Source organism: Hippoglossus stenolepis, chromosome 3 (genome assembly GCF_022539355.2).
Source record: "Hippoglossus stenolepis isolate QCI-W04-F060 chromosome 3, HSTE1.2, whole genome shotgun sequence".
Classification (NCBI taxonomy): Eukaryota; Metazoa; Chordata; class Actinopteri; order Pleuronectiformes; family Pleuronectidae; genus Hippoglossus; species Hippoglossus stenolepis.
In genome coordinates this window covers 8,131,074-8,152,775 of record NC_061485.1, presented here as the reverse complement: position 1 = coordinate 8,152,775, position 21,702 = coordinate 8,131,074, and the positions used below count along the sequence as shown (strand labels likewise).

The window sequence follows — 21,702 nt, the reverse complement described above, 5'->3', positions numbered from 1 at the left end:
TGTTTACTACCCATAACCCCTGACTAAGCATGCCCCCCCCCTGTCCACCACTTCTCTGGTCCTGACCGCTCATACAAGAGGATTAGCACAATTAACTCCCAGGGCACCGACAGCTCTGACACGTAGCCCACAGACACCCAGACGTGATTGGATGTGATGTGAGAGAGGATGGTATCATGGTCCCTGAGCCTTTGAGTTGAGATCTGCTGCACTAGGAGTCACTACACTGATAAAGTGGACAGATTCCTGCTCCTCTACTGATCAGCGAAAATGTAATTATTTGTTCTGAGGGATTCCAAAAGGAAGACAAAGATATAAACAGCGAGGCTCAGACTGTACGAACCTCTCGCAGTTCACACACAAGATACAATCAGAGAAAGGCGTGCTGTGGTGATGTGGTTTAATCTGACAGAAACACAGGAGTCCTCTTCAGATTTAAAGCAGATATGGCAGCTAACAGTTTCTTTGCATGCAGAAAAAAGACTCAGAGTCTGCATCCACACTCGTGTCTTTGTGAGGATGTATTTAATATCTGTGGACACCATCTGCACCTTCAAAAGCAAATGTAAACCCATCTTATTCCAGTTTTACTTATTTTATTAATTTTTTTTTTTTTACCGTGTCTCTGTTTTCCCTCTCTTTCTTTAATCGGTTACTGTGGAGCACTTTGTGATGTCTGAACAAGGAAGTTGCTGTATAAATAGATCAGAGTCGTTCCAATTCATCCTCGAGGGAACCGCCGTGAATGTCTGTACCAAATTCCATCGCAATCCAACCGACAGAGATATTTTTAAGAGTCAAAATCTAAAATGTTTAGAGGAAAAGTCAGAGGATTTACCATCTAGATCTGCAACATGCTAATCTACAGTATATAACATGTCATCAGGATTCATCCTCTGGGGAGCATGAACCATGTCTGTATCCTAATCATGCTAAACTTTTACTACCAATTATCTTGGTCTGATCCAAAATGGATTACGGATCAAGGATCAAGATTATCTTTATTATCCCTGAGAGAGCAGTAATTACACATCCATCAGAACATTAACTGGCAATAAATTTATATAAAAATTAGAACAGGTAGGTCTGAGGACCTTTTTAAGCATAGGACCAACATTTTTGTAAAGTGAGGACATTTTGACCAGGCCCTCACTCTTTCAATGGGGCATTGAGGGATAAGAATTATGTTTAGGTAAGGGTTAGGCATTTAGTTTGGATGGTTTTGATAAAGGAATAGGGAATGTATTATTGTGTGTATTAGTGTCCTCACTAAGATAGAAGTACAAATTGTGTGTGTGTGTGTGTGTGTGTGTGTGTGTGTGTGTGTGTGTGTGTGTGTGTGTGTGCGTGTGCGTGTGCATGTGCGTGCGTTTGAGTGACTGTTTGGCCACATATGAACGTTTTTTGTCCCAAATTCTTTTCCATTCCACCAACTTGTGAATAAATACCGGCCCCGGGAGAAAACTATGAATTGTTGGCGGTGCTCTATTGAATCCTCAGGTTGAAAAGCAATAAAAAAGAAAGTTCTTATTGCAGTGAAAGATCGAGAGGAACAACATAAAACAGCGTAACAAAGAGAAATCATGTATCAAGGATGTCAAAAAATGTGAGGGCACTTTGCTGGCCCTTTCCTTTCACAGAGTCATTAATGGCTCCTCGGGGGGTTCAGCATAAAGGCTCGACCAGCACTGACCCCTGAAAGTTTCAGAAATCTTTCTTTCAGGTGGCTGACTGAAACAATGTCTAAATTGACATGACGCTGATAAATCAGCAAATGCAGGAAAACAGTGTCCCAGAAAGCATCTTATCTCTCAGAGTGCAGACATGATTCGATATCCTCTTAGGTCACACATGCTGTACGGCCGCGGCGTGAACTACTCTTACCTTGTGTGTGCGAGCCCGGCACATGACAGAGGGGTGGAGAAAGTCTGGCAGGGGCACGGCACTAAGCCTCCCGCTGCCTATAAGAAGTTGACCGACCTTAGCGTTTAGCACCGTCGTGTCCAGATTGTCCAGCTGTTTGATCCGGACACTGAACGCACTCAACTTTTCAACTTGAGTCACTGGAGGAAGCAGATGGACTCTGAGGCCGAGGTGCCACGGGCAACGTCAGGACTGTCACAGTGGATACGGAGCCACAGATCACGTCTGGAGTATTTGTGAAACATATGCAGAGATATTTCTTTTTCCTTTCATACATATTCAGAGACACTGAGTCCCATTCAATGACGTCTGCGGCGTGTTAACGTGCCTCAGAGACCGCTGTTTATCAGCAGAGCTCATCTGGCCTAGTTGGAGAGCTCCTGCCAAGGTAAGAAGACGCCTGACAAAGACGACGTGCACCATCCAGCATTTGCCAGACGTTGCTTTAAAAGTAATTACCCGCATTTGAGTATTCTATTTTCAGCGTGGATATCCACGAAAAATGTATTTCTTTGTCAGTGCTACAACAATATGTGAGTGCACCAGATTTTCCCTGAACAAATATTCAACACATTGTTCTTCATCTATCATTAATCAGACAAATTCAGTAGATCTAATGAGTGGTATTAGAAACCTGCAGGTTACAGGAGGCCCGCGGGGTGAATGCAAAATATGTTTGCCAGAAGCTCAAAGGGAAAAAGAAAATCCAGCAAAAGAAGTAGAATTTAATGTTCATTTAACACAACTCAGGGTACATTTACTGTGATTCACACAAACCTATTAAACATGTAACTGATTAAATATCTCAAGAGGGGAAATTGAGACAATCCACTCAGGGTCTGTGGAGTTTGATGCAGCGATGGATGATATTTCTGTTAAAATCTCTTTATGCATTGACTTTCAATCCTGTTGTGTTAGTGTCCTCTGCAGAGCTGACCCTGCTTTGTGCTCATATCTGTATGTTGTCAAGTGGCACTTTGAGGCTGCCTACTTTAACTGCTTTATTTAGACCTGAGCAACAGCAGCAGCAGCAGGAGGAGGAGGAGGTTGGGGGTTACCAGTGATGCCCCAGCCCATTCGTCTGCTTACATCACTCTGCTGCCGGCCTTAAATGAATCAACTCAGAGAAATGTTTGATAGCCTACATCTTCCTCTGCGTTTTAGAGCCAAGACGATCCGTCCTTTGTATGAAATTATCAGTTTTATTCATTATTCCTGCACTTCCTGCCATTCCATTGTCCCGTCTGTCTCAACTTGTCCCTCTATTCATCATCTAATTTTGACGATTGAGCCTTTTTTTTCACTTTTTTAAAAAACAGCGTCAGTGTCGTCTCGGTGCTGCCAGCGCGGAGCATTTCCCCAGCACACTGTCCTATTTGAGAGGCCTCGTGGATGTGTGGTGCGTCTATTTTAAGACGGTGAAAATCTTTTCTGCTGACTTTCTTGTAATTGTGCAGAACTTCTGTTGTGAAAGAGGAAAAGCTGACGGCTGTGGATCCAAAACATCCATCTCTGTTCATCAAACCGCTTTTGTTTGTACTGGTTTGATAAATGAAAAACAGAAAATTATAGTTGTATGCTGTTCTCTTTTAATTTTGGACAGAGCCAGGTTAGCTGTTCCACCGTTCCTCCAGTCGTTATGCTAAGCTAAGATCAGCTACACCAGCCCTGCACAGATAAATACTGAGCTTCTCAAGAAACCAAACAAAGTAGTTATTTCATGAGCTTTTTCAAAAATCACCTGTTACACCAACACTTAGCGACATGTGTTATTCCTGATACGTGTACCGTCCCCTGCAGACATCCCTCTGTCTCTGTTCAACTAACAGGATGCCGACAAATCCCTAATCATCCAATATATACAAAACACTTTTTATTACACTATTTTAACTTTATGTGTTGCCTGTATGCAACTTTAATTTGTTACCCCCAAGTGACACAAATTCCTGCGTCTCCTCCATTACCTAATGTATCTGTAGAATAATGCAGCAGGCGCTTTTACAGCTGCATAGCAGCAGCTAAAATCCCAGCTCAATAACAAAAGTTCTTTAACACATTAAATATTCACCACTCGCTGCACACAACTGGCTTACCCAATAAGTTTCCAGAGCGCTAAACTAATTCATCAACCAAATCAAGCCCTCCTTGGCTGAAAAACACTATATCATCACCCACTCCCGAGGATCGCAGCGGGCTATTGAGCAGTGTAAATTCAACCTGTATTCACGGCCTGATCGATGTTCTCCTCGAATAGTCTCCTCTGTGTAAACAATACAGTAAAACCGCTTGACTCTGCAGATGGACTCTTATTCATCACCTCTAAAGTGAGACTGTGGAGGATCAGTGGGTGGGAGCTCAGTCAATATCACGCAGAGAGCAATTCAAAGCAATGCCAGGCCACGAATGGCATCCTGAATCTTAAACTCTGTTGTCAAGTTAGGGAAATGTTTTTTGACAAATCTGATCTTTTGGAGTACGTGCAAGGTATCAGCAAACCAGTGGTGCTGAGTGGTGCTTAAAGGTCAGTGTGCCGAGGGTGTACTGTACCGCACCCTGCGCTGTACACCTTGATGCTAAATGTGCACAATGGCTGGAATCAAAAGTCCAGTCAGTATTGTGGATGAGACAAAACCAGCGTCAGGGGGCATAAAGATCAACACTGTCAAGCTGTCAACAGGAATATCTTCTACATAATGAAGGTAAAATATCTTTTCCAGTTCAGATGTGACAAGCACTTACTGGTGGTTACAAAGAAAATAAACATAACTGTGTAATTAAAGGGTAAAAGCGTTTGCATAACTCTGGGAGCAATGTTATGTTTTACCTCTTCCATTGTCTGTTTATCATGAATACTGTTTTTTTGTTTTTTTCTTCAGCTTTGAAACATTTGACACCGACGCCTCTGAACAACTTTCTATCAGATTGGCACATGAAAACCTTCGTCGAGAGTTACACTGCACCCACGTCCCCTCCCCGCACCCCCACCATCATTAATGGTTCCATTGAAATGAAGTGAAACCTGCATAGAAAGCGGAATTAGAAAGTCAGACCGACAAACAGTTTTGAAAGGAGAAACTTAACAGGTGAATTGTGGCGGACGTGAGTCACATCTATTAACCGCACAGCACCACATCTAATTCACTTCTATTGGAATGATCGTTGAAAGTTCAAAGGTGAACACTCATGATACAGAGGAAACAAACAGAACAACCCGAGGAAACTTACAAACTAAAAACATTGTTTAGTTTCTTTTTTTAATCTGTATAAAATGATTAAATGTTTAAATAGTCATATCACCGATTTACTTTTATTACTTATTTACTGTTAGAAAAAACTTTTATTGCTCAGTCAGTAATTTAGTTGGTAATATTTAGGTATTGAAAACGGCTCATTCATTCATTCATGATTTGTTATATGATTTTATGTGAAGTGTTTAGTTTTATTGAAGTTACTGAACTAAACTATTTTATCTTTCAGTGTGTGAATTATCTTAAACAATAACATAAATGAATATATGATTAAGAGAAACTTGAATTAATCTAAAATAAAAACTAATTGCTTTGCTCTCTCCTGAACAGGTCCTCATATTTAAAAACCGTGTTCAGTTTGAAGAGGCAGTTACATTCGCGCAAAAATGGCGCCCGCCGTCGGTGGTCCTCAAGGCTACACGCCACCCGAAGGCGGCTGGGGGTGGATGGTGGTGATCGGGGCTTTCATATCAATCGGCTTCTCTTATGCATTCCCCAAGTCCATCACAGTCTTCTTCAAAGAGATCGAGGTGATCTTCGACGTGACCAGCAGCCAGGTGTCCTGGATCTCCTCCATCATGTTGGCCGTGATGTATGGCGGAGGTGAGCTATGACCGGAAAACACAACCTGCCGAACGTGGCTCTGTTAGCGTTTGACACGTGGCAGATTTATTCAGGCTGTGTCCGGTGAAGAGGCGATCCATTACTTTGAGCACTGTCACCTCTCAGCCTTGGTTTGTCCACAAAGAGACCACAGAATTACGATGCAGCTTAAATCAAACATCTCACACTGAGATTAAATAACACTCTATCTGCTCTCTGGGGCATGGGGATGGGTTTGTAGCCATGTTGTTCCCCCCTGTGCTTTTAGAGTGAAAGTTTGGTTGTAATCCTTCACTAATAAGATGAGCGGTTCTCTGGGTGATGTCACACAGGTCTGGCCGGTCCCGTGATGATCAGGCCTCGTTCTTGAGAGAACAAAGTTCAAAGTAGCTCCCCTCGTCCCTGAAGACGGTCCGGCTCTGAAGTCAAAACACTGCGGCTCTCTTTACCCTAATGTGTGATAAACTGGGGAAAATGATGACACAGGCAACTTTCTCTAATCTCAGGAAAGTTTCTGGAAAGTTGCCTCAGCGTGCCAAACTGATTTGAAGTGGAAACTCTATAATATACCAGCATATAAAACACTTTATATCCAATCTTCTTTTTCTGGCATGAGGCTAAAATTTATTTGCAAGATCTGCAAGCAATCAAATAAAAGTAGACCGCATTTTCTTGCTAAGCTGGAACTGCTACCATTGCATATCGAATGTTTAAGATAAAGATTTATATTGTATTTTTACTACATATTTTCTATTAAGGCAAGTTTCCACATATCTGCAGTTAAAGGAGTTGGTGCCGCTTATGCAAGTAGCTGCAGGGTGACATGCAAGCAATAGAAGAGGCCAGGCAGCTTTATCTGCGAAGCACATTTCATACACGGAGGTAGAGTCAAGGTGCTGTACAGGGACACTAAAAACAACACAGATACACAATTACATGAAATCAAAAGGCACATTTCAAGCAAAATAAGAGAAATAGGTAGGTGAAGAGATTAAAACATGTAAAAGACATAAAAAGGATAAAAACCTGTATAGAAATGTAAAAACATATGTTAAAGGATTAAAATAGCACGAATAAAAAAGAGAGAAATGTATAAAATAAAATGAAATAAATTATTGTATGACCTTAGATTTTGTAAAAGAGTTTAGTTTTTTTAATCTGAATATAAACGCTGCAATGGACGGGGGCGGTCTGTGCTGGACAATGACTGAAGGCTGCTTTCTGAGTGACACTGTTGATTTGTCTTTCATTTTTCATTGTCCACGTATCCATCTATCTTTATCGCTTTTCTTGGAGGGTCACAGGGGCAGCTGGAGAGGTTCACCCTGGACAAGTCTCCAGTGTATCACAGGGCCAATACACATAGACAAACAACCATTCACACTCACACCTACAATCAATTTAGCATCTCCAATCAACCTGACCCCACTCTGCATGTTTCTGGACTGTGGGAGGAAGCCGGAAAACCCACACAAACACAGGGAGAACATGTAAACTCCACACGGAAAGGCCCCATCCGAGTTAGGGTTTGAACCAGGAAACTTCTTGCTGTGCCAACCCCTGCACCACCATGCAGACATTGTGTAATATCTGTTATCAGAAGTAACACATAATTAATTTAAGCTCCTGTGGGTTTACCATCTACTTTCACCGCTGTAAAGGTGATATTTGCACCTTTCCTCACAAGTTATGAGCCTCAGTTGACTCGGTGTCTCGCAAAGTTCCCATGTAACTTTGCCAGTTAATGCAAATGTTGTCGTTGTACATAATATACACACTGATGAAAAGGAAGCTATGCATGATAATTGAAAGTAAGTGACAAGTTGTTTCTCGGAGCCGTGAGTGGATGACAGCTGACGTTGTTGCTGTTTGTTCAACATTCCGAGCACACCAGCGGAAGTTCATTAACAAGTCACTGTTGCATACCTCCGCACTCCTTCAATTTGGGATTCATTACAATAATATTCTACATTGGTTTGTCTCTTCTTTTTTTTTTATCCGAAGCTACTCTCCCTGCAAGGCGGAAGGAAAAAACTCATTGTTGGGAGTGCGGTCTCTCTGTATTACAATTTAAAAACCCTTTGTCTTGCACCGTGCTGGCAAATGAGACTGGACAACCTCTAAACAAAAACTGTCAGTTTCCATTTGGGTTCATTGGGTAGTGCAGGGATTTGGCAGAGAGGCAGAAGTGTCTCCTGCATGGATCCTCACACTCATTTAGGCCAGTTGTTATAAGCCGTAGATGGAGGTGGTGTTCGGTGACCTGAACCCTGCTTTGGATTTTCAGGCATTTGTTTACAAGTTATTGGGATTTTGTTGAATTGGTGTTGAATCCGAGGTGCATGCATATTAATGAGTTGGTTTACTGTTGCCTGACACACACACACACACACACACACACACACACACACACACACACACACACACACACACACACACACACACACACACACACACTCTTGAATACTCCCACCCACTGAGTTGCTTCCAATACTCATTTCAAATGTGTTTAAAGTCCATTTAGGAAGATTTCACAAACAAATCTTTCCTCTGTCAATTTATATGAATCTCTGGACCTAATAAATGATTATTTCATTACAGCTTTCATGGTTTTTCTGACAGATTGCATTATTAATGACAGGAGAACACATCCACTGCAGTGCAGCACTGACAAAAAAGCGATTGCAGGAGTTGTTTGAATGCGTGGACCCACAGATGTGGCACCAGAGCCCTCTGGTGGTTAAATATTGAACTGTGCATTGATGATGGAATAGATATCAGCATCTCTCAGTTTTTAATATGTATGTTTGTCTGTTTGCTTTTTTTTTTTTTCCTGTCAAGGTCCCATCAGCAGCATCCTGGTGAATAAATATGGGAGTCGTCCTGTTATGATGGCCGGAGGATGTCTGTCTGGATTGGGCCTCGTCGCTGCCTCGTTCTGCAATTCTGTTGAAGGACTGTACTTTTGTATTGGAGTGGTGGGAGGTACCTATTTTTACTTTTTCTATATTTTTTAATTTAGTCACGACTCACCTATTTTCTTCCCTGCGCACCGTTGCCCTCTTGTGTTCTTGAAAAATAATAGCACACACACAAAAAAAAGAAAATAATGTTTTATTTAAGCTCATATATTTACATTAATCATTTAAAATCTTTTAGGTTTGGGTTTGGCCTTCAACCTCAACCCAGCCCTCACCATGATTGGAAAATACTTCTACAATAAGCGTCCTATTGCTAATGGCATTGCCATGGCCGGCAGTCCTGTGTTCCTCTCCACCCTGGCTCCTTTAAACACCTGGTTCTTCGACCGGTTCGGCTGGAGAGGAAGTTTCCTGATCCTCGGCGGCCTGCTCTTCAACTGCTGCGTTGCCGGGTCCCTCATGCGACCAATCGGACCCAAACCCAAACCAGTGGAGGAGTCCACAGAGAATAAGACTGTTATCCAGACCATCAACAGCTTCATTGACCTCTCTTTGTTCAAGCACCGTGGGTTTTTGCTTTATATCATGGGCAACATCATCATGTTCTTCGGCCTCTTTGCTCCTCTGGTGTTCCTCAGCAACTATGCCAAGAGTAAAGAGATCCCTAAAGAAAAAGCAGCCTTCTTATTGTCTGTGCTGGCCTTTGTCGACATGGTCGCCCGGCCCTCAATGGGCATAGTGGCAAACACCAAATGGGTGCGGCCCAGGATACAGTACTTCTTTGCTGCCTCTGTGCTGTACAACGGTGTGTGCCACGTCCTAGCTCCCATGTCAGTGGACTACAAAGGCTTTGTCATTTACGCCATCTTCTTTGGGTTCGCGTTTGGCTGGCTGAGCTCAGTGCTTTTTGAGACCTTGATGGACCTGGTGGGAGCTCAGCGCTTCTCCAGCGCTGTCGGCCTGGTCACTATTGTGGAGTGTGGACCAGTGTTGCTGGGCCCCCCTTTGCTTGGTAAGTACATCACCCAATATATGAAGATGACAGACATTGTAATGAACACATATGTGTGATGTTAGGCACAGTGGAAAGAAACCTGACTCTTATTGTCTTCACAGGAAGGTTCAAAGACATCTATCATGATTACAAGTACACTTACCAGAGCTGCGGGATCATCCTCATCGTCTCCAGCGTCTTCCTGTTTGCAGGGATGGGACTCAACTACCGGCTGCTGGACAAAGAGAAAGGAGAGGAGGAGAAGAGGGCCAGGGGGGGAGGTGGAGAGCAGGAGTCCAACAGGGACAATGCCGCCAAGGAAGTGGAGGATGCGAGGAAGACAGACGACACCGTCTAACGTTCTGCACCACGTTAGGTTACAGTTTCTCCAATTTAATATTGTCTGTGATATGTTTATTATATATCATATTCATTAAAATAGCAGTACAGGGAAACAATGTTCTGTTTCATAATGCATTGTATTTGAGGACCACCATAGAAATCATAGCTTCATTTGCAAAACCATGTAAAATATTTACACACCTATTAAAGCCCTTTAAACTTGTATAAACAATTCACATATAATACCTCTGATATTCTTCTATGGACTGGTATAATGTGTTTGGCAGACTATTACATTTTACTTTGCCTATTATGTCACTATATTATTAATATGTTGTTGTTTTTTTATCTCAGATTGTATCACTCTAACTTTACTGCAACATATTATATTAACTAGTTTAGTATATTAATATTCGGGAAAAAAACACGGTAGGAAAATGTGCCACTGACTACAAGTTAATGTAAATGTGTCACAAAATTGAATAAACTGTCATTTGACAAGATTAACAACATGTCCCCTGTATCCTCTGTATATATTCTTATTATATTATCAGGATACTTTTAGACAGGTAGCAGTAGCTGTAGTCAGAAGTGTTGTAAACAGGACCTGCTATTCATGCTGGACTATTCTGTACAAAACTGCTTTTTCACTTGTGCTTTCTCTTGTAGAGAAATGTTCAAAGATTATAGGGAATTTCAGGACATAGACACAGTTTCACAAGTTTTCATTTCATTCATTCTGCATAATTCATGTTTTGTTAAGGTGCCGAGGAGTTAAATGAGACCATCTAAAGACTCTGGAAGCTTTTCTTCTTTTTTTATCCCTGTCAAATTGATTCAAGGCTTCATTGATCAGTTTCTACTTGTATGAATTGTCTCCCACTGCTTTTCTGAACGTACGATTCCCTCAATGAACCTGCAAACCTCACCGAATCCTCAACTGATGGTCTAAAAGTCTTGGCCTGGCCTGGCAGAGGCAAATGCAATATCTTTTACTTCTATTTGTCCCATAGGTCTTATTAAATGATGTGTTGGGGTAACAATATCCCACATATTTCATCACAGTGACCAGAGTCTCAGCTCTTAAAGTCTGGGCATGAGGCTTTTTGATGGACAGCTGTTTATTATGTGGCCCACAGGTCTGCTATTGGACAAACAGACTATTTCTTGGTCTCTGTCTATCTGGGGGGACATGTACTGTATATGCCTTCCCACTTAAATACTATATTATGATATATATATATATATTATTACAAGCAGGGGTGAAAGAAGTACCATCTTTTGCTTTGGTAAAATAACAAAACCCTCAAAATAACCATAACACAAATAATTATCCTGCTTTTAAAGTTTTACTTGAGTAAAAGAACAAAATAGTAGTATGAAAGTTCAATTAAAATAACAAAAGTAAATATTATTATCTATTATTAACCAGGTTAGTGCCATTGAGATTTAAAATCTCTTTTTACAAAGGAAAAATAGCAGCAACACAGTTTCAACAGTAACAAGTTGTTTATTAACATTAGTTTCAAGTTGTATTTGTCATGTTTAAGTTAACACAGGGTCAACACTACAATGAAGACGTTGGACAAGAAGAACCAGCTCAGCTCAGCAGTGCAATAATTAAATTAAAATAAAAGCAAGGTAGAAAGAGCTTTATATAAAAAGTCTAAATGCAATACAATAAAATATATACTAATGAATTATCTCCCACAATAACAATACACATCAGGCAAACAGAACATAACACGTATTGCCTTTCAATTCAACGAATTAAATTACAATAACCCGAATATTATTTGAAAAACATAATATATAATAAAATATAATATAATAGACAGGCTTATAATTGCTTGGACACATGACATAAGTTACTTTCCACCTCTGTGTGAGTATTTTAATGGCATCCTCTGTGTTTTGTAACTAATAAAAATCATTATTATAAAAACTATTAACTGTCATCTCTCCCATGTGAGTGTGAATGTAACTTTATTTATACCCTGTCCGATAATGGACGCAGTCACCGCGACGACCGTTACAACAGAATGACCCGAGCTCTCGCGCTGCTCACCTGCCACACGTCACCGCAGCCTAACGGTTAACCGCAGTCTAACGGTTAACGTCCGTCACGTCCTCCCGTTTTCTACCGGTAAAACCTCCCGTTTTCACGCACCGCAGGTGGGTCCCGCTGTCGTTTACCGGGAGAATAACGTCGCCACAGCTGAAGCCCGGTGTTTTAATTTGTCCCTCTGTTGTTTTATCTTTGTTTTATTGGGAATTCTTTGAAGTTAGCTAGCTCCGCATGCTACACCCCGGTACACTAGCCTGCTAAACCACATTAGCATTAGCAAGTTGAACACCAGTCAGGTGAGTGGGTGAAGTCAAATCCTGTCTGTGCTTTCTGACATTATCACTATATTTATTATATCAAATATGTTTTCCTTTGGATAGAGAGCTAGCCATGATAGCATTAAAGCTAATTAAACTACTGAAGTGGTACAAATTAGCTTCACTACAGTAGTTAAGATACTTGTCTTTACTATTTTACGCCATTTTAAACTTGTTGTTAATCTTGCTGCACAACATTTATTCAACAGATGTTGCTACTTTATGAAGATTTGACATTACAACGTATTTGAAGCTTATAAAACACAGAAACTTCCTCTCTCATCAATTATCTGGTGTCTTTTACCTTCAATACCAAGAAAAATGTACTTTTAATACCGTGATTTGTTGGGAGTTTGAATTCGAAAACAAACTTCTAATAGAATATGTTCACATTGTTGTATTCATATTTACTGTATATTGTGAGTTATGGATTTGCATACTTCCTCCACCTCTGCTAACTACTAGATGTAACCGTGTGGTCGTTTCAGGATGGAGCGAGACCGAGCTTTTAACTTCAAACTGCTGGTGCCGCCCCGGGTGAGTGCCGGACAGGTGTCTGCTGTGAGGCCCCAGGAAGCTGTGGAGAAGTGCAGTGATTTCATGAATACATTACAGCAGGTGAGTTCAGTTAGCAAATAGTTTAACCGACATCATATCGATGAATCAAGTAAAGGCAACGTGATGCTAGCTCACGTCTGAAAGAGTGTTTACACTTGTGAGCTGAAGGCTTTCATGTATGGAGACAGCTGAACGTAAAAGATGTGACTAATTATATCTATAATTGTTGTTTTTCCTCTAGGAGTACAGTATCTGCTTTGACAAAGGGCAAAATATGGCTTTTCCCGATACAAGTATGGTTACACCAACTAAACCCACCAAACAAGGTACTGTAAATATAATTTCAACACAAATATCTGGTTATTGTTAATGTTGTAAATTCATTATTATCTCTCCTCAAAAGACTTTTACAAGATGAAAGTTGTGCCACCGATGGAAAAAGATGAGGTAATATTTTCATTGTACGTAAATGATAAATATGAGGAAAATATGTACTCGGCTTGTACAACAAGTTTTATTCTACAGTACCTCAGTTTACTTCCCATCATTGTGATTGTTCCTCAGGATAAGTGTAATCCTGGGCAGCTTTATACCAAGCTGCTTGATGAAGTTGATAAAATCAAGGACTGGAAGGTCAAAGTGGATTCTGACACGGTGCAGAAGGAAAGACGACTCCAAGAAAACAAAAGAACAATAGAAACTCAGCGCAAAGCCATTCAGGAATTACAGGTGTGTGTCTTTCTCTCGTACGTGCAGATCTTTTTAACAGCATATTTTAACCCCTTTTGAAATATGTATGGTGTTATCTGTTGTGTGTGTCCTGTTTTTACAGTTTGGCAATGAAAGTCTCAGTTTAAAGCTGGAGGAGCAGATCGGTGAAAATGAGGATTTGAGGAACAAGTATGGGTTTTGATAAATGTGACAGTCTGGTTTTTAAATATGTATGACAATATAAGTAATTGAAGTGTTTTATTCATTAAAATGCAGAAACAACGCAACCAGGAACCTGTGTAACATACTGAAGGACACCTTTCAGCGGTCAACTGAGAAAGTGCATCTCTGTAAGTAAAAAGAGCTGCCCATATACATGTCAGACATATTGCTAAGGTGCAGTGAATACTGACATTATATACCAACATTTATATTTTGTAGTTGAATCTGAAAGAGAAGAAACTCATCAGCTCTTTCTGGAAAACGGTGAAAGTGTTCAGGTAAAACGCATCTAAATTTGTCATGATAAAGTATTTCATATTAATGATTGTTTGTTGGAAAGGAGCTTGTAAAGCGGTTGTTTACGAGGTTTGCCGGCAAGTTTGCAAGTAATGTTTATATTTTCTGTAGAAACTGATTGGAGCATTCGAAAACCTCTGCATCCGAGTAGAAGCTGATCAACAAGAATTGCACAAAGGTATGAATCTTAAAACATTTTAATTCTTAAAATATATTATAATTTAATCCCGAAATAACATCGAAGACTAAATCTATATAATAATTGTATCTTCTCCCAGTGAAAGAAGGCTTGCTGCAGTTTGAAGAACTGAAAGAGAAATATTGTCAAGAATACAACATGAAGGAGGAAGAGGTTTGTGAAAAAAAAAAGATTAATGTATTTTGGAACTGGACAACAAACTTTGAAACAAGACTTGATGGATGATGTTGCATTGACAGGTTGCAGAGCTTCAAACAAAACTTAGGAATAAGGAAAATGAACTACAAACAATCCTGCTTGACCTGAAGGAAACCCAGAAGCAGTGCAAACAACTTCAGGAGGCCTCAAGTAAGATCAGGATGAGATAAGATAAGGTTCTTGTAGCTGTTGACAATTTTGTGTGCAGTGTCTCAGTACCCTTGTTTAACTGCTTATTAAAATTACAGAAATAAATATAGCAATCCACTGAACACCACGTGAACTCCACTGTTCTTTTAAGTCAAGTTCAGTTAGGAGGATTATTAGTGATGTTGAGATTATGTCATATCCAGTAATTACTTCTCTTACAGATCAACAAAATGAAATTCTCAAAAGCTCAGAAGCCGAACTGGAATCTCTTCTTCAAAAACTGCAAACAGCCGAGCATCAGCGTGAAGAAACTCAGGTGAGTAGGTTGAGATTGTTGTGATTATTAGTGAAACTTGGCTCTGTTCTGCTGTCTGCAGTCTGCCTTGATTGACACATTATTGCTCCCTCAAAGAAAAATCACGAAGCCACTGCTGCAGCGCTGAAACAGAGTAAAGACGAATGTGCTCAGATCATCCAAAGCAAAGACTTAAGCTTGCAGGAGCTGAGCACAGTTAAAATTCAACAAGCGGAGAAGCTAGAGCAGATTCAGACAACTGTTGAAGAGCTACAGAGCTCATTGGCCTTAGAGATGCGGAGGTATGTTCTGAAAACTTCATATTTTTTGGACAAAATACAGTTTTACTTGTGTCATTACATTCTTTGTTTTGACTAATTTCCAAGGGCTCAAGAGCTTGAGGAAAAACTCATGGCAAACAACGAGGAACTTGAGATAAGGAGTGTCGTTTTACGTAAGTCCCACTGTGTGAAATATGTGTTTTATGTGATGCTCTGTCCAGCTGAACAAAACCTTTTTTTACTCAACAGGTGAGTCCAAGGAGCAGAATGCTGAGAAAGATGGGCAGATCCAAATCCTTGAAAATGAACTGGTAAAGAGTCTTTTGAGGAAGTGTCTCTACTCTTTATGCACTTGTAATATAAACATTGCTGGAAAGACAACATGTATGTTGTTGTTCCTAGGACATAAAGTTAAAGTCCATTGAGTCCATGAAGGATAAGGTTAACGCAACTGAAGTCAGAGTGGAGGAACTGTCTGCTGAGCTTTCAAAGACAACTGAAGAAGTTCAGCTATTTAAGGTGAAAATAAATACTTTATCTCAGGAAAAAAACATGTTTATTTGATAGCCTGATATGGATTCGTTACAGATACCTTAATATAATGTACATTATATGGCTTTTACTGCTGCAGGGTGAATTGGAGATGGCCTCTGCTGAAAACCATCTACTGAAGAAGGCTTGTCAAGTTGCTGAAAAAGCACAGGAAGATTTAAAAAAGAAATCCACTGTGACTGAGGTTTTTATGCAATTTTCATTTTCTTGCTCCACTTCTGGGGAAAAAAAATTATCATAAAAAAGTGTTTGGTAATATTGTGTGTTTTTTCTAATACCCTCAGCTCAAAGTGCAGCAGCTAGAGGGGCAATTGTTTACTGAGAAGAAGAAAAATAAAGACGAGATGGAGCAACTGAGGAAAGAAGCCACAAACCATCAGTGAGTTCATAACATCCAGCCAGTCCATAACGTCAGCTCATAGAATATTAAATTAAACTGTCAAATGTTTATTTTTTGTCATTTTAAAGAGCAAAGTATGAAGAGCTATTATCTAACTTTGATGAGCTTCAGTCTGAGAAGATGTTCATTCAGCAGCAGTTTGAGAGTGGATTGTGTAATGCGAAAGCTACTGAGGCAAGTCTTCATTAATTATCTATTCAAATGTGATTTTCATGAGTCCATTGTCATGTGTAGATGTTTGGGTTGATTGTTGGATTGTTCCATTTATTTGTTACTTACAACTTGTGATTGATCAGGAGAGTGAGGAGAAGGCTGCAAAGCTCACAAAGGAAATTCAAAGACTTGAAGAAGAAAACTTATCTTTACAGTGAGTTCACAGGTTAGAAACAAAAGTATTTTTTGAGCATGTGTAGTTTTGAAGATTAAGAATTGCTTATTTTGTTAAATAGCGAGGAAGTAAAGTCCATTAATACCAGAGTCCAAAGGAAATGTCAAGAAACTGAGACGATTCAGAAGAAAATTGAAGAAAACGTAAGAATGCTAACTAAAATAAGCATCAATACACAAACAACGTTAAAATGTTCTCAAAGTACTAAACAATGATTTTTGCTTATTGTGTTTAGTGTGAACTTCTGCAGGAGATAGTAACAGAAAAAGAAAAACTGATCAAAACTGTGGAAGCAAAGGTGATTTTCAAAATACTGAAAATGTTTAAAATGTTTTTATTATTTTTGAACTTTTACTGGAACCAACAAGAAATATTTTGTTTTTCAGTTGTTCAATATCAAGAGAAAGATTGAAGTTAAACACAAAGCCCAGGAGGAATACCAGAAAGAGGTTTGTGATAAATGTCAAACTGTAGATGTATAATACTTAATAAAAGTTTCATATTTATTTAGCTTAACAGTTTGTATCTATCTGTACACTTGTATTTTTTCAGAATAAATTACTTAAGAAACAAATAGCAAAGGAGATAACGAAATCCAGTCAGCTTGAAAATGTGGTATGGTGATGATTTAAATTTTCCAGTTTGTAATATTCATATCGAAGATTTTAATGAACAATGCCTTGTTAAATGTACGTGCGTACTTTTGTCTTTAGATCGGCGATCTTCAGGAAGAGTCCCTGAGCTTTAAAAATCAGAACGAGAAAGACCAACAGGAATTGCTCAAGGATCTTGAGAATAAATCAACCTTCAGAGCAGAGCTTGAGAATGAGGTTACTTGAATAATGTTAAGTTATGTGCAACATTTTTAGCTGCTTAGAATAAACAAAGAAGAATAAGGGCATCTTGTCTCGCAGGTACAGAAGCTCAAAGTAACAGCAGCAGAGGCTGCCAAGAACAAAGAGGAAGCAGAACTCAAGTGTCAACAGAAGATAGCAGATATGGTCGCACTTATGGAGAAACATAAGGTAAAGCTATCATGTGACGTATGTTGTGTCTGAAAAAGGTTCCCGACTGTCAGTTCCAAACAAGAGATTTGTCTTAATTAGAGCCAGTACGAGCGCATGGTTGAAGAAAAGGATGCAGAGCTCGAGGACAACAAGAAGAGAGAGTCGGGGGCTGTTGCCCAAACAAAATCCCTGGTATGAAGTAAAACACTTAAATTAATATATGTCACTATTAGATAATGAATCAGTTGTATCCTAAAATTTTCCAAAATTAATTTCTTAAAATAAGGAGTTGGATCTCTTGAAGCTTAAGACTGAAAATGATGAACTCAAGAAAGAGCTGAAGACAGAAATAACAAAGACGGTATGACCTGGTTTGAATCAATTTAATTTTTTTATTTTTACAGGATGTGAAATGATAAAGTTTTTGAGAAACACTTTTTCTTGCCATTAGGAAAACCTACAGAAGAATCTCATTGATCTGAAGAAAGAAATGTCCTCAATGAAATTCACTCCGCTGTCAGAAGCAATGAACAAGCAGGTATAGAGTCTGTCCAACTGCAAATATGCTACTGAGGATGTTTGTTTGTCATCACTTAACCAACCAAGTTGTGTTCAAAATTCTAGTCACCTGCTTCAAACCGCAAACAAAACGGATGTTCAGAGACTCCAAAGGAAAGTGCTTCAAAGAGACACGTGTTCGACTTCTCCAGGACCAGGAAAACTCCCTCATGCAGCAGAGACGATGGAAGTGCTGCCGTTCTGAAGAGCGTGGTGAGCTTACTAAAACGCTTGTCTCATTTCAGGTAAATTCTTTAATGTTGACGTGGGTTGGAAAATATATCAGGTAATTTGTATTCATAAGCAGCTGTCACTGAGATTTTAACTGGCATGGTCGGGCTCTGAAAACATTTCAGTTAAATACTGTGTATTGACTCACCTGTTAGTCATAATCATTCCATCATCACAATCAATGTTTTCTGTTTTCAAGGAACCTGACACTGAATCTCTCAGATCCTCATTCGGAACAACACCAAAGAAAAAGGTAGACACCAGTTAAATATCTGTCTTGTAATTCCAGAAATCTCTGTCAATCTGTCGGTATGTGGATGTATAGCTTGAGAACTGTTCATTGTATCGGCTTCACACTTGGAATGTGTATTATTAGGGCCCAATGAAGTACAGTGTTGAATTTGGAGTGATTTGGACACACGATACATTCAATTAGGGCCGGGCAATATGACTTCAAATCAATATCACGATTATTTCAAACTTTTACTTTGATTACGATTCATTAACAAGCTCTTTGTGCAGCAGCGATGGGTTAATAAAGTAAAGAGAGTGATTTAGTTTAATCTTTATCTGTCGATTTCAGCATACTCTACATGATATTTCAAACTGATACTGACTTTGCATCGTAGGACTTTCACAACGACGACTCCAAACCCTCTAGAACTATGACCTACAAGGTTGGCGGAATATCAAAGATCAAAGTAATATACCGTATTATTCTGACATTTTCCCAAATGAATAAAAATGTCAGTGACCTTTGCTGACATTTACTCTGTGAATTCCCTTACAGTCCTACAGAATAAGAACGCCACCTTCTGATGAAAAAGGAGCGCACTGGAGGAAGACTACCATCGAGCTCGACCCTAAGTCTGACAGCTCTGATCATAATGATCTTCTGGTGAGTGTTTTTTTTAAATTTACAGAATCTTTCCAATAATGTATGAATTAATATTAGATTATCTGTGCAAGATCACGAGAGGAGCTTATTTCCCCTGTTTCTGTTTTTTCTCTTTGACAGACCTTTGCAAACGAATCGGCATCTGTTTTTTCTGCTTCACACTGCAAACTCAACACCTCCAAAAAGGTAACACACTGACGTATCGGTGTAGTGCTACTTAAAAATGATCTTTATGCATGAAAAAAATAAATAAGAACTCTGTTTTTTATCTGAACACTTGAATGATTCAGAGCCCCGTCACTCATAAGTCACCAGGGAACTTCCTGAAGTTGGCTGCAATGAAGAGAATGAGAGATGCTGGTTGGACCGCGGTGACCAGCTGTGACAAGAAGAAGAAGAAGAACAGCGAGAAGATCTTTGCATAAGTACACAAGTTACATGTCAGATAAACTGTATTAACATATACACAGGTTTTGTATAATATGCTTAAATACTTCTGTTAGGCATCAAATAGACGGTGGTAATAATAATAAGTTTATTTCTTTACATGTTCAGAAAGTGTTGTTATGGTTAAACAGTGTTGTTGGGTGTTCATATTCTCTCCTTTAAACTTCTGATGTTACCTGATGCGTTACTGATGTTTCTATGTTTAATTTATATTGTTGGTATGGGAAAAGGTGTAGGAGTTATGTATTAATGTCTTAACATATATTAATCTGTTCTCGTTTTGACAGTGATATAAGTAAAAGTGTTCAAATTGATCCGTTCTGCTCTTGTTTGAATGATTTCATCATTTTTTCCTTCCTCATGAAGAAATTTCTCTACACATTGGTAGATGAGGAAACCTTGTTGTGTGAGGGTGACGTCTCAAACGGTAGTTAACTGTCTCAGTGAAGGAACTCGAGGCGAAACTGAGATTCGTCGTCTGGGGCTGCAGGTGCATTATCGTCGATGGGATGGCCGTCATAAAGTCCTCCAGAGATTACGAGCGTGTCATCATCTGCTACGAAAGCATCTGTTGAAAATAAATGGGTATTATTACCTGCTAATGATACATAGAATAGTTTGTATTGATCGTGCGATGAACAGGGAGCTCCTTACCCGGACAGTCAGAGTTGTTTAAAGGCTGATGCAAGTATTGGATTTTTTGTCTGCATCTGTGAAACATGAATACGACCAGGGACAAGGCAAAAACTCCCAGTACGACGCTGAAGACAATCGTCAAGTTCTGTTCTGAAATGTTTAGTCCTAAACCTGGAAGCACAGTGACAGACAAAGTGATAGAAGTTAATAAAGGCATGGATTAATCAAACTCTTATGATTAAGGCATGGAACCTGATATGTACCTTGTGTGGCCGCGTCCACTGAATGTGAAGTTGTATTAACAGTGCGAGATGAATTTGCGCTTGTAATCTCCGTAGTATCAGGTGTCCTTGTGTAACCTGTTGTGGTCTCACTCGCAGGCACTGTCAACACAGTCGATGTTGGAGTGTGAGCGGCAGGCGTGCTGTTTGTCAGGGAGGTGCTGTTTGTCAGAGGAGTCATGATGGCTGTTGACTGAGAAGTCTGCGGGTGGATTGTAGTTTTGTCGGGTGTTTTATTGTCCAAGGTTGTGCTGCTGAACGCGGTTGTTGTGTTCTCATTCACTTTTGAAGTAGAAGTTGTGTTTCCAGCGGTGTGTGATGACATAATTAATTCAGTTGTTTGTGTCATGTTGTTTGAGACAGAAGGTTTCATTGTTGTGAAATCCACTTTTTCTGTTTGCGCCGCAGCAAAAGAAATGGCCAGAAGGCAACAAGTCAGAGCAGCAAAGTGGGGATCCATGTCAGGGAGTCCTGAGCTGGGAAACAAAAACAACACATGCACTGAAAACACTTCAAAGATAAACACTGTAAATGCTGCTCTGATAAAACATCTCTCTACATTGTTGTAGCAACACTCAGTTTAAAGAGTGAGTTTTGCTCACTGGTGACATAACGCAGCGAAAACAATTATTTAAACCTGGTACTTTGTGTAAGAAGATCTCATACTCAATTACTTTTACGTATTGGCAGCAGGAAACAACTGTAACAACATGACCTCGTACAAACCAAGAAATTACACAACAGTCGACTCTTATCTTTAGCGGAAACGTTTCTAATCTCCCTCTCGTGTGAAGTATGTATTAAGTACAAACTGTAGTTTAAAAGTGAATAACTTTCACATTGGCACATTCACTGATTTAAAAAGAATTAAGTCTCACCTTGTGTCGTCACTTTGACTGAAAACAGTAGCTTCTTTCTCTTCCCTGGCTGCAGTGAGTCAGCCTCCACGGCGGAAGAGTTGATTTGCTGGCATGGTG

General features: G+C 39.7%; 3 protein-coding genes across 6 annotated transcripts; 2 read left to right on the top strand and 1 right to left on the bottom strand.

The window, feature by feature from the left end:
• Window positions 1–1,916: 1,916 nt before the first annotated feature.
• Window positions 1,917–10,543, top strand: slc16a1a (solute carrier family 16 member 1a). Of its 3 annotated transcripts, none has more exons than XM_035148299.2 (6): window positions 1,917–2,374; window positions 4,800–5,006; window positions 5,502–5,774; window positions 8,616–8,759; window positions 8,934–9,707; window positions 9,812–10,543. In XM_035148299.2, the coding sequence occupies exons 3-6, from the start codon at window positions 5,558–5,560 to the stop codon at window positions 10,045–10,047; spliced, it is 1,371 nt and encodes a 456-aa protein (XP_035004190.2). In that variant the 5' UTR covers window positions 1,917–2,374; window positions 4,800–5,006; window positions 5,502–5,557; the 3' UTR covers window positions 10,048–10,543. The 3 variants fall into 3 exon arrangements, with proteins under 3 accessions (XP_035004190.2, XP_035004195.2, XP_035004181.2); XM_035148290.2 differs by having other exon boundaries at window positions 1,918–2,311; XM_035148304.2 differs by lacking the exon at window positions 4,800–5,006 and having other exon boundaries at window positions 1,917–2,311.
• A 1,776-nt stretch (window positions 10,544–12,319) lies between these two features.
• On the top strand, window positions 12,320–20,122 carry sycp1 (synaptonemal complex protein 1). Of its 2 annotated transcripts, XM_035153405.2 has the most exons (35): window positions 12,320–12,395; window positions 12,905–13,034; window positions 13,216–13,300; window positions 13,378–13,421; window positions 13,539–13,703; window positions 13,807–13,874; window positions 13,962–14,035; window positions 14,127–14,185; window positions 14,316–14,382; window positions 14,483–14,556; window positions 14,643–14,751; window positions 14,973–15,067; window positions 15,164–15,348; window positions 15,433–15,500; window positions 15,577–15,638; window positions 15,730–15,846; window positions 15,959–16,063; window positions 16,164–16,258; window positions 16,348–16,453; window positions 16,576–16,646; window positions 16,729–16,810; window positions 16,903–16,965; window positions 17,054–17,116; window positions 17,220–17,282; window positions 17,381–17,497; window positions 17,582–17,692; window positions 17,774–17,866; window positions 17,961–18,035; window positions 18,126–18,212; window positions 18,299–18,445; window positions 18,663–18,716; window positions 19,093–19,164; window positions 19,254–19,361; window positions 19,482–19,547; window positions 19,652–20,122. In XM_035153405.2, exons 2-35 carry the CDS (start codon window positions 12,906–12,908, stop codon window positions 19,784–19,786), a joined length of 3,114 nt encoding a protein of 1,037 aa, XP_035009296.2. In that variant the 5' UTR covers window positions 12,320–12,395; window position 12,905; the 3' UTR covers window positions 19,787–20,122. The 2 variants fall into 2 exon arrangements, with proteins under 2 accessions (XP_035009296.2, XP_035009299.2); XM_035153408.2 differs by lacking the exon at window positions 19,093–19,164.
• Window positions 19,883–21,683, bottom strand: si:ch211-105j21.9 (sialomucin core protein 24-like). The gene is made up of 4 exons (XM_035153409.2): window positions 21,604–21,683; window positions 20,708–21,196; window positions 20,463–20,615; window positions 19,883–20,376 (listed from the first exon to the last, which is right to left on the bottom strand). Exons 2-4 carry the CDS (start codon window positions 21,183–21,185, stop codon window positions 20,249–20,251), a joined length of 759 nt encoding a protein of 252 aa, XP_035009300.1. The 5' UTR covers window positions 21,186–21,196; window positions 21,604–21,683; the 3' UTR covers window positions 19,883–20,248.
• Window positions 21,684–21,702: the final 19 nt, after the last annotated feature.